The 13,173-nt window shown below is 36.4% G+C and overlaps 1 protein-coding gene across 3 annotated transcripts in view; it reads right to left on the reverse strand.

Annotated features, from left to right (window-relative positions):
• Tenm1 (teneurin transmembrane protein 1) overlaps positions 1 to 13,173 on the reverse strand; it is a 570,621-nt gene that overhangs the window by 150,432 nt on the left and 407,016 nt on the right. For all 3 annotated transcript variants that reach the window (XM_050118835.1, XM_050118834.1, XM_050118833.1), the window contains exons 14-15: positions 12,885 to 13,031; positions 2,971 to 3,187 (exon numbers count right to left, since the gene is read on the reverse strand). In XM_050118835.1, coding sequence (XP_049974792.1) covers positions 2,971 to 3,187; positions 12,885 to 13,031 — 364 coding nt within the window. The remainder of the gene's footprint in view (positions 1 to 2,970; positions 3,188 to 12,884; positions 13,032 to 13,173) is intronic.

Below are 13,173 nucleotides of genomic sequence, written 5' to 3' on the forward strand. Positions count from 1 at the left end.
TTGCCAACCCTAAAATGGATCCCTTAATTAAGATATATACTTCCCTGCTCCCATATCCACCCTTCCTCCATCCCAACCATCCCATTCCCCCAAGCTCTCCCCATTCCCCCTTCTCACCTTTTTCTCCCCATCTCCCCTTACCCCCACCCCACCTCCACTCCCAAGTTTCCAATTTTTGCTTTCTTTACCTGTCTACCCAGATGTCGCTCAGCTATGTGGCAAAGACAAAAAAAAAAAAAACCCAAAACAAACAAACAAAAATATCAAAAAACGTGATTTGGTGAATTATGGCATCTACATATCTTCTATTTATTTGAGAGAAGTTAGTCTACGGTCAAGGTTGTGTAAGAGTCATGAGTTACACTACAGTCACATGCTCCAGTTTTTTTTTTTATTTAAGCCACTGTGGCTCAGTGCAGTGTTGTAAAGATCAGGCTTTCAGGACGAGTGTGCATGGGTTCAAATCCAGGGTCTGACACTCATTATGACTTTGTTGAAATCGCTTCCTTAACACCTCAATTCCCTCATTTAAAAGTGAAACTTTTCAAGAATCATCCCATGAACAATTTTATAAGAATTAGATGGAATAACACAGATCAAAGGCTAGCAGAGGTCAGACACACAATCAGTACACGATAGCAGTAGCCATGTAGCAAAATGTCCATTTCATGACATTCAATTGTGTTCATCTTCAAAGAAGTACTTCATTAGCACTGATTAAAAGTTTATAACTTATGCTCTTAAAATATTATTAACTGAAGTTGTTTTTTTAAGAACTTCTTGGTTTCAAAGTTTCTTGTGTCATTTATCCAAGATAAATTTGGTTCATGTCACCAGAAAAATTGAAAGATAAGTGGGAATGGGGCAGCTGTGGTGTAATGGAAAGTTTACAGGGATCGCTACAAAACAAACTTGCTGTCTGGGTGATTTAGACTCTTTGAATCTCAGTTTTCTTACACATAAAATGTACCAAATACAATTGGCCCATTTCACTGGGATACTGGGAAAACAAAATGCAATAGTATGTGCTTAGGTGCTTTGCAAACCAAAAAGTATTATATGGGTGTACCAGAGAGATTGTAATTGTCATTTACATATGTGAACAAAAATGAATTTATTTTGCCCAAAGGTAAACCAAGGAAACATGAATGCATTTTTTTTTTTTGTCAGAGAAAACACAGTTGGATTGCCTGTATTCATGTACTCTCCCTGGACGTCTTTCCTGACAGCTAGGACTCTAATAGCAGAGACCTCTGGATGGAGCCCCATTGTTTTGAATTTAAATGCAACTTGCAGAGTCAAATGATAACTTGGAGCATTTTGCAAAAGAATGGGAAAACTCAATCAAACCAGGAGGAGGACAAGGGCATTAACCACCCAAAGTAATAGTTTTCTTCACTGTGTGAGTGCCTAGCAAGCACTACCTAGCAAGCACTGCTGAAGCGTGAAGCTGAACCACAGGGGTTTGTTTGTCTTGACTTTTCTAAGTTTATTGCTCAAGTGCCCTGCTCTGGGTCACAAAGACTTGTATTCTGTCTCTCACAGGTCTTGACTTTCTCCCTTATTGAATTCAACATGTTATTCAACACATCTCAAGTCATGAAGGTTATTTTTTTCCTCTCAATCCCCCCCTTCTTTGGTACTGATTTCTCCTAAAGTATGAAGAAAGCTATAGAGTGGACTGTCCCTTTACCTTAACTAAGAATATGGAGGTAATGACTGCCTTCAATTTTTTCTGTTCTTTTGTGTTCTAGAAGTAAGTCTTCAATATTTAAATAATTCCATTGATTACTTGCATCTCAAAGATGGAACGTTTCGAAGAGGGGATTACTGAATCTTTTGGGGGAAGACAAACTTTGTCTAGAGTCTCTAGAAGAAAAACCCTTTCTTGAGATATATTGGCATTGGTTTTGGGTTATATTGAAAGCTCAAAAGGGCAGAGCAACATAGTAATAAAATAAAGAAAAGCATTTTGGCTTCAATGAAATTTCTAATATTCAACTGAAGAGAAGGGAATGAAGTACAGTTTCCACATACACCTTTATTTCCCTCCCTTTTTACTGTGTAAAGGTTAACACTGACTAGTAATTTTCTTAGTCACTGGTCTCAAATTGTTGAAATACTGAATCCTTTGGGTTGTGGTATTTGTGTGTGTGTGTGTGTATTGTGTGCCTGAGTGTATGTTTGTGCACAAAGTGTATATAGGGGCCTGCAGACATCAGAAAATGGTGTTGAATCTCCTAAAAACTGGAGTTACTTATAGTGGTGAAGCAGCATGTGGGTTCTGGGAGCTGAACGTGGATCATCTGAAAGAACAATAAGGGCTGTTAAATCACCTAACCATCTCTCCTGTTCCAAGGAGGACATTTTTGAGATCTTAAATTACAGACCACCTATACCTAGCACTAACTATTAAAGTTTGTTATTAATAATAAGGATTTGTTCATTGGTATTCAGTGGTTATCATACTTTAAATAAGTGAATTGATTTAAATGGATTGGACCTTGTCAGATCTTTAAAGGTAATTCGTACATTTGAGCCGTCTGAGAAGACAGATATTTCCCATTTTGAATTTTCCATTAAGATATTAAATCAGTCAACCCTTTGACCTTGTAACACTTTTCATCATGAAACAGAACCTAAAATTTAGCTATTGAAATTCAAGATTTTTCAAAAAGATTCCAGAAGTTAAATAGTAAGTTTGCAAATTATCCTTCCATTTTGTCATCAAATACCCATTTTCATAGAGACATAGACATGTGCTATAACTTCTATGTTATAGAATCTGACCAGTTGGCATTTAGAAACAAATTGGTAACACTGTAGGCATTTAACAGAAGTCTGAAGATAGCACTATTGTGAGAAGGGATGAGAAACCACTAGATCCTTAGAAGACAATTTTCTTTTTTTTTTTTTTCTGAAGGAAAATCATGAACACTTTTAGTAAGGACAAAATAAATTTCTATATACCTGCTGTCAAATGAGACCTCTTGAGGGATGACATGAGTGCTGTCCTTGCCAATAAGAAATTTGATTCGATCATAGAAGAGTCTTGAAGTGTGCTGTGAGAAGAGGGGCTGGCTTTGTTGAATGAGGTCAAGAGGGTCTGGTGAGCCCTGACAGAGTGGGCTTACATAACAGTTGCTTTGTTGACAGCAATCTGGGTCCACACAATCAGTCAAACCATCTGGAAGACAAAACAAATCAATAGCGGCATTTCCCTTTCAAGAAAACAATATAGTCAAAAATATGCAAAATGGAGAAAGACAGTAAATGTAATGTTCACCAGTCTTGTTTTGAGATTAGAGCCTGTTACATTTGCACGTTTCTCAGGAATTGCTACTCACTGAGTTTTTAGGGCACTCTGGAGAAATTCCAACTATTTCGTTCATGAATCTTCCAGTTTGGAATTCTCTAGTACTTGTTAACTGGAGACTATACAACTTCAATGTAGCTTTCAGTCAAAGTATTCTGTTAGGTATAGTTCGGTATACTTCAATGAGAACACTCAGTAGGAATGATAACTATGTTTGTCTTTTAAAAAAAGTTCTGTCGGGGAATACACAATTAACTAGTACCTGACAACCTGACTTTATTTGCATTTACAAATCATTTTAACATGACTGTCTATTGATAATTCTTAAAACAGAGGTTGAGATTTTTGTCGTGATAAAGTATGTAGGACAGTGATTTTCAAAAGTGCAGCCAATTAACTGTGGAGCGTGTTAAGTATCCACATACCTGAATTCTACCCACTGAACTGGAATTTGTCTTTGTCCCAAGACTGCACTCACTTAATATGGGTGATTCTGAAGCCTACTAAAGTAGCAAATTATCCTTTTATTTTATTTCAGGAATTTATACAAGCAATGAGAATGTATGCAGTTATTACGAAACCTAGTATCTATCAACTTAGTCACTTTCTCTCCCTTTTGGGGCCTTCATCATTTGCCTTGAACTCCTGAATCCACTTGTATGAAGGAAAAAAAGAGCCATTTAAAAGTTTCACTCTTTGGAAAAGTAGCCATGAAAGACACAAGACTTATGGAAGGGCGGGGGGACTGACTATTTAGAATGTAAAAGGTATAAAATGCTTTGTTCTTTGATTGGGAGGTAATGAAAGAAAACGACCCCTTTCCCCCTAGGGATTCTGGATTTAGTAGGATAAAATAGGTGTTTAAACAGCTGCCACTTATACCAGTGAAATATGAGAAGAACTCTAAGAGAGTTCTAATCAACGAAAAGAAATGTGGTTGTGGTGATTAACTGAGCAGATGGACACTTCACTCCATATCCAATAAGCAAAAAATTTAAAGTCCTTCCAAGGTCCTTAGAGCAGGCAAGTGGCTCTAATTGAGTTGTTTAACAAGGGTAAATATAAAGACACTAATCTTAGCTCGCAGTGGAACAGAGGCGTTCAGGTGGATCAGGGGTTCCTTAAGATGAAAGTTACAAGCGCTGGTCTGTGCTCCTGGAGTCCAGTAAAAGGGAGGGAGGAGGTAATGGTGGGGGAACAAAAAGATCGTGTCGGGGAAACCCACAGAAACAGCTGATCCGAGCTGGACAGACAGCTGGGGAGCCTGCAAGGAACCAAACTAGGCCCTCTGTCTGTGGGTGACAGGGCAGTTTGTGGGCCCTTTGGCGGTGGGACCAGGATTTATCCGTGGCGTATGAACTGTTTTTGTAGAGTCCATTCGCTATGGCGGGATACCTTGCTCAGCCTTGATGCAGTGGGGAGGGACTTGGTGCTTTCTCAACTTGATATGCCAGGCTTAGTAGACTCCCAATGGAAGGCCTTACCCTCTCTGAGGAGTAGATAGTGGGTAGGGAGAAGGTGGGAGAAGCAGGAGGAGGGGAGGGAGGCAGAACTATGGTTGTTATGTTAAACGACAAAAAAAAAAAAAAAAAAAAAAGGAGAGAGTGAAAAAAGAGTTACAGGCACTGGTTTCCTGCAGCAATTTTGCTTGCTCCCCTCCCTCACTTAGATGCTCCATTTGAGCTAAGGAGGATGTACCATAGCTGGGAGCAATGAAAGCGAGCAACAGGAAGAGAGTAGGAATTTGGAAGAGTAGCCTTGGGGCACCCAGAAAGATATTTTCCCCTACACGTGGCCTTTTCAAATTCCCTGTACCATAGATAGTACTTTGTTTTAAAATGGAGTTTGCTTTTTTTGCCTGTTTTCCCTGTTTAGTCGACTTTTGACCATGCTTTCTTTCTGTATCTCCACGAGCACATTTCTTTTACACTTATAACTAACGTTTACATAAGGTTTCATTTCAAAAACAAGTCCCCTTCCTCTTTCATCATTCAGCAAAAATATATTAGCCGATAGTCCCTGGATTTTAGATGACATTACTACCTCTTTCTCTGATAAGATGTTCTCAGTTGCTTATTAGCATATTATCTCTTTACTCTTCTGTGAATTCAACATCTGAATGTGTAGAGAACTTGGCAACAACATCAGATGTATTAAAAGAGTTTTTCTAATGTTTGCTATTGGTGTCCCATATTCCAGACACTGAAAAATATGAGAGTCAAATGCAAATTCATCTTTATCTTACATTCTTATTGAATAGTGTTTTTTTATTATTAGCATAATGTACATGGAAGCACCTAGTATTGTATTTGGTGTTAACAAATGCACTAATAATAGTTTTGGATGTTGACAGACCTCATCCTATAAACTATGATTCAGACTTATTATGGAAAATAAACTGATTTTAAATAAATACAAATGTCATAGTAATCTTCAAAACTGGATTCTGAAACTAAACATTAAACTAATTCAAAATTGGGAATTAGGTTTTCATCTAGATATGTGATGCAGAATTCAAGGAATCTCTTATATTTGGTAATTGCCTATTATATATAGAGCTGACCCTATGAGATTTTCTTTCTGAAAATAATAGCAAGACACTGTTGAATTTTGAAAGGTAACAGGAAAGCAGGCCAGCAATGGCATGAAACCCTGAATTATAATTTGCAGGCAAACCCTGCACACGGGTAAAGATCTACGTACCAATTATCACATTGGATAACACCCCAAACAGTATGTCTAGACTGTTACAAAGAAGTGCAAATGACAGTCACACTGGATGTGTGTGTTTTTTTCTTTTGTCTATTAACAGTTCTTTTATTGTTCTGAAATGGAAGCTGTGGCACCCTACTGACAGCCAAGCTCAGAGTGTCAGGTAAGAACATATCATGTTAGCTGATTTTATTTTCAGAAATTGTTTTCTTTAACAGAATAACAATAAAAGAGAGCAAAAAAAAAGAGAGGTTACATTGTCTTGGGAGACTAAACATAGTGTTCATTGACCCTAGGTTTGCTAACCAATCTGGGTCTATTTCAAATTGACTCAATTCATGCTGATGAAAATCAAGTATACTTTTTGTTTCTATGTGATCAAGTAATCAGAGGTAAATGTTTGCCTATCAGATGTGTGCCTTTGCTGAAAAAGAGACTAGAAAAGGAGATATGAACAATATAGGAGAAACTCATGTTGGCCTAAATGTTGAATGAACTTACTCATACTACCCATACTATTGTTTTAGCAGAAACGGACAGCTGAGTTTTGGTAGGGTTTCCCAAATAATTTTCAACTTTGTGTGAACTAGTTAATATTTTTTAAGTATTAGGTGCTTCCAAATGTATCATTTTAGCTAACCTCTGCAGCACATTTTTACATAGATATTTTCAGATTCATTTTACAATTAGAGGAAAAGAGTCTAAATGTGATTCCATTGCTATACGTTATGTGGGAGTCATATTAACATATTGTGTTCTGTTCAGAAATCTTAGTTTAATATCCCTATCTAAGTAGTGAATATTACCAGAATTCTCAGATTCTGTAGGATTTCTAAGTCCCTGACTATATATAGGTATTTAGAACACTTGAATCAATTAAGGTTAAAAAGAAACAACAACAACAACAACAAAAACCCCTCAAACAACATTGATTCCTAAGTATACTTTGGCACTTACAATCTGGACTCTGGACTAAGCAATTCTACTCCTGAACTCTCAGGTTCTTTTCCTATAAGTTGTGGGTAACAATGCCTTCCAATAAGGGGTTGCAAAGTTCATATGTTGTAATGATTCTAAATACAACATTGGATGCTTCCAGAGTAGTATGAACATAGACTGGATGATATTATACTGAAGTTAGCAGGAAAGAATAAATACTTCATGATTGCTCTTATTTGAAGAATGCAATCAAACTTATAAAAGTAAATGACATAAGAACATTTTCCAGAAGGTGTGAGATGGGGTTATGTGAGTCATTGATTCAATGTTATAAAGTTATAGATGATGAACCGTCTCATGTATACAATAATATAGTATTATGGACTCAAAATTTCATAACATGGTAGATCTTAAAAACTACAAAGATATAGAAGGTGACTTTTGGCCTGTTAGATATGTTTGTAGCCTTGATAATGGTCAAAGTATCTTAAGTACAAATAAAATCAAGATTTTTAAAATTATTACTTTGTTTTTTTTTATGCCATTTGAAGTCCAGTAAATTTGGAAAGTTAAATATTAAGAATTTTCACATTGTCTAGTTTGTAACTAGTAGCTAATAAATGCTACTTGTTATTATGCCAATGTCTGGAATATAACGACTACATAGTATCTAGGCATAGAGTCTTAGAGGTGTGTGCAAATGGTTTACATTCATAGTTTAAAATGTTCAGCCTCAGTCTTATTGAAATAGCCTTAATACTGTTCAGCAAATCAGTTCATTGGAATGTGTTCAATTAGGAACAAACTCTGAATAGATTGGACCCTATACAATGGTGAGTTGGTAGACACTATATTAATATGACAGGAACTTTTCATTCATTGAATTTTATTGATTTAAGGATTTGTTATCACTTGGACAGAGGCTGCATTGAAGTTTATCTTTTTCATGGTGATAGAGTAGAAGATCTGTCAATGCTCAAAATTGTCCTACTTCTAGGACAACTGTAAATTTAGCTAGACATTAACAAAACCCCACTTAATGCACATAAATATATGTTAATAGGGTTTTCACACATTACCTTAATTAAATTATTTTATTTCAAGTAATATCCATTTCAACACTGTAAACTACATAGATGGATATCAAATAGCTGCCTTAGTAGGTAGTGGGTTAGACCCAGCCACCGATCTTGTAAACTACAGTTATAAGTTTAGATTTTCCTCCTTTCAATTCCATCTGGAAGCATGTGCACTCTAGGCTCTTACAACCAGACAATGGTCATTTAATTAATGAGTTGTTCAGAAATGGGGAGGAATAGTAAAAAAAGAATTATTAGGACTATCTCTTTGGTGTTGCATCTTTTGTCTACAACCAAATTGTCAAACAAAATGGGAGGCCCTTAAATAGAGCAAATGGTGTCAACTCATGGCTCCTTGTCTTTTATTACTTACTAAAAACAGAAGCATGCTGGTGATAGTAAAAACATGAAGTTCATTGATCCATGTGTGTGTATGTGTTCATAACTCACCTGTGGTGATATTTTCTATAAAATAGAAACATGACTATAAAAGACCTTGTAAATAGTTACTAGTTTTAATGGTAAGTTGTTATGAAGAACAATTCCTGGAAAATGATTCTCTTTTAGGCAATGAACTAACTGATTTTTCCAACAAATATAAACATAGACCACTAGAACACTTTCTACATGAGAAGTTGGGACAAATGGAGAAATTTCTTAAAAACCCGAGAAAAGTGGCTGTTGTGATTAGACATCCTTTTTCTATATTTTTAATATTCTGCCCCAATCTTTTTGCAATTTCAGATACCACTTCCTTTCCTTTAAAGTAGAGTGAGCCAGGTGGTGGTGGCACACACCTTTAATTGCAGCACTCAGGAGGCAGAGGCAGGAGGATCTCTGTGAGCTCCAAAAAATAAACAAATAAATAAAAAGAAAACATTGAGGGGTTGGAGAGTTGGCTTAATGGTAAAAAGCACTGGTTGCTCATCCAGACAACCTAAGTTCAATTCCCAGTACCCACATGATGGCTCACAACCATCTGCAATGAGATCTGATGTCCTCTTCTGGCCCGTAAGTGTACATGCAGAGAGAACACTGCCTATAAATAAATAAACAAACAAACAAACAAATGTCAATATTAAGGACTTAAACCTTTTTTTTTTTGGTTTTCTGAGACATGTGTATGTATTTGTGCATGCTTGTCTATATATGATGTATGTGTGGAGACATGCATGCTACACTGTTAACGTGGAGGTCAGAGGACGACTTAGTGGCCCTTGTTCTCTTCCTTCCACCTTATATTTGTTCTGGGCATTTGGAGATTGAATGCAGGTTCTCAGGCTTCTGTGGCAAGAAACTTTATGTGCTGAGTCATCTTATTGGGCCTCCTCTTTTTTCGTTGTTTTCTGAGACAAGGTCCATCACTGAACCTGGAGTTCATAGAACAATTTGGCTAGGCTAGCTGGCTAGCAAGTCCTAACGATGGCCTTTTCTCTACTTCCCCAACAGATTTCAGGTGGATGTCCCTACTCTAGGCCTTTAAGCTTTTGCATGGATACTGGAGATCGGACGCAGGTATGGTAAGCACTTGATTGAGCTATGTCTTCAGCTCCTTCACACGGACTTTTTGGTGCTGATTTAATTTAAATTTGTACCTAAGAATGTATCTTGTCTTTTATTTGGTTGTGTTGATCTGTCTATTTTTCACTGCTTTTTTTTTAAATGAAAGCTTTGAAATAAACTTTATTGATGATAGTTCCATTCACTATTTGTTTTTGCTGTTTGGATAAATCTAATACAATGCTCATTCCACTCCCCCCAGGGTTGTAAAAGTTGGTGATCATGTTTTCAATTCAAGACCCATGACTAACAAATCAATAGATGGTCCCGTGACATTGTTTTTCCTGCATATATATGCAGGAATCTAAGGGCTTAAAGGGATACTTGTGGTCACAGTATTCGACAGAGTTGTGACTTTTATAGTAATCAGTACTTACAATAAGAGACCTTTCTTTCTTTCTTTCTTTCTTTCTTTCTTTCTTTCTTTCTTTCTTCCTTTCTTTCTTTCTTTTTTTTTTTTTTTTAAATGTTAGGGAAAAAATCCAAAGGTTATTTGTTCTCAGCTTTCACTCTGCAAGCATCTCTTAGCTGGCTTACAGGGAAGCTGTGTCACTTACATATTCAATGAAGCCCAATGACTTACTAAGAGTTACAATGCATTGAGATCAGAGTGTAACTAAAGTCAAAACTGCAGGATGTATCAGTGGTTCTAATGAATATTCAATGGTGATTAAGATGCAAGAAAAAAATCCCAAGCAGTTTGAAGTATCAGGTGGAATATGGAGTAATCAGGGTAGCAGCTTCTTGAAACAACTGCTTGGAAGCCATGTGGCTTTGATTGGAAGATTTCTTAAGAATTGCATTATAGAAATTAGTATTACTTTTTTCAGGAATGTTCAATTGACACGTTTTGATTTAATTAAAGCACATACAAATATACAAAGAATGATTCGAATCATTAGTCATAGTCAGCTAAATGAATTCTGCCCTTTGGAGAATCTGGAAAGCTGAAATCACCAAATGAAGGACCTTGAATGTATTCATTGTAAACATTTAGAAATAGAATTAGGGGTTTAAAATCCTAGTCACTTTTAGTGGTTATTCAATCTCTCTTTCTATCTTAATGTAAAGGCCAATCTATATTTGTCATCAATATTATCTTAGGCCCACTAAAAGAAAAATGGTAATTGAAACTCTCATGGAGCTTTCTAACCTTAGTCCCTAAGGAGACAATTATAAGCTATGCTCAGCTCTTATCAGGCCTTTGATTTTCCATTTGCATATAGATACACAGTTTTAAGGAATGTGCAGAGGTCAATATACATTCAGTAAAATCGTCTATGGTTTTTTTTGCACCCGCATATTACATAGACATTGAGAACTGATAATTCAATAATTCATTAATGTTTAATTGATCCATTCATTAAACATTTTTGGCTCCCTTGGTGTGACCTTGAAGACATAAAGAGGCTTGATAATTAAATATTCCATTATTTTTATTACTTGATAAAATCAGGAGACTTATTTTGCTTGACTTTAATTGGTCCAGAAATTACAAATGCATAGGCTGTGAACATATTTTGTGAATATAACCCTTCAATCAACACATCAGATAGTAAATCTCTATCAGTTACACGAACAAGGTGTATCACCTGGCCTTACACTCAAGATCTTTTAGTTCCTTCCTATATACTCTTTATAAACTTTATTTTCCTGTGCCTAGTTTTATAATTTGTAAATATCATGCACTGAGGTTCCTACACTGAACGGGTTAAATTAGATAACTCACGTAAGATTCTCAGCACAGTGCCTGGTTCATAGTAAATTTTGTATACAAGTGAATTACTGTTGTTATCAATTATAGTTGGCAAATAGCTATGGCACATGCGCCATGCCTGATGCATATCAAGTGAAACAGAAGATATATAATTAAGACTGTATGACTTCTGCTTCCTCAGCCTCCCCTGGTGCTTATAATATGCACCATACAGTCTTATTATAAGCACCAGGGGAGGCTGAGGAAGCAGAAGTCAGAGACTTCATGGAAGATGTGGCTTGAGTTGAGACTTAAATAGTGGGCAGAGATATGTGAGTGAAGAGAAGGCATTCTGGAAAAGATGCATAGAATGAAACTAAAACAAAGAAAGTAGAGATGGGTATTAGAGGATAATGAAACTCAGCCAAGCAGTTGATCTATATACCTTTTTTTTAGGAAAAAAGAGTATACTTCCCCATTCTCTCTGTATGTGTATGTCTGTTGTCCTTCCATTATAATTCATGTGGTTACTTGAATGTTCTCATTTAATACTTATAACCACATTCTATGTACTTAATGCTTGTTACTATTAATTCTAGTTTTTCCATCCATAACATGTAAAGGAAGAAGCTTCTTTTGCTTCTGTTTGTGTATATGGTGTGCATGTGTGTGGTACATGTGTGGGTGTTTGTTTATGCACACGTGTGGAGGACTGAAGCTGACATTGGGTGTCTGCCTTGATTACTCTTCACTTTCTTCATTGAGGCAGAGTCTTTCACCCAATCCAGAGTCTACCACTTAGGACTAGATTAGCTAGGGGGAGTGCAAGGATTCCCTGTCTTTGCTTCTCAGGTGTTGGGAGGAGATGGCTCTGTCCAATGAACTAGCTTCCCAACCCAAAGGAGAAACTTTTACAACCAGGTGAAAGCCTAAACCCTATCTGCTCTCTTACGAATTTAAGCTCTTTATTGGGATGGAAATGATAAGAAATGTATCTCACAAATATAGGAAATAGGCCCCACATTTAATAATCTACTTTATTTTAACCCACGGTACCTTAATTAGAAAAGCATTTGTTGTTAATTTCATATTTTCTTGTCAAGAAAGAATACAAAAGTTATGTCAAACTGAATAATCATAACGATGTTAAGTTGTCAGATGCTAATGTACACAAAATGAAATATTTTCTTTGTTCTTAATTATTTAGCGCTCCCTCTTGTGTCTATACCTCTTAGCAATACTTGATGACTTTCAGAGGACACAAGACAATATTCTTTGTATTTAAGAACTTAACATGACGTTTTATTTATTAGTTTTTGAGACACACTCTGCATCTATTTATGGTTACAATTAAATGAGATATTATACATGTAAACCATTTGGAGCATTGCCCAGACAGAGTAATTTTAAATAAACAATAAACAATATTTTAAAAATATTATTGAAATTAAAAATAGTATCATGCCATGCACCTCAATCTTATTGATATTGAGGATTCTTAATTTTTCCTCTTAGCTTGGTTACTACTGTGCTAGAGGCAAGTCTCTTGCTTTCTTACACGAATGTTTTGTAAGTCACTCACCTCCATCATTGTCCAAGTTGTCTCCACAAAGCATTTCCATGACAATATTGCAGCCTGTCCCACTCCAACCAACCTGACACACACAGTGCCAACCATTTTGATCCAGGGTACAGCGTCCATTTCCAAAGCAGAGCCCTGGACAGCCATCTGAAAAGACAGCAGAGGGTAACAATTGCGGAGATTTCAGAATGGGATTGGCCAACAGTGATGTATCTGCCTACAGGGAAGAATTTAATCATCTGGGCTCTGTTCGGATGAGGTGCTGAATAAATGCAAGAAGAGCTTCCTT

This window comes from Alexandromys fortis, unplaced genomic scaffold (genome assembly GCF_014885135.2).
Source record: "Alexandromys fortis isolate MF-2015 unplaced genomic scaffold, M_Fortis_MF-2015_v1.1 scaffold_114, whole genome shotgun sequence".
Taxonomy (NCBI): domain Eukaryota; kingdom Metazoa; phylum Chordata; class Mammalia; order Rodentia; family Cricetidae; genus Alexandromys; species Alexandromys fortis.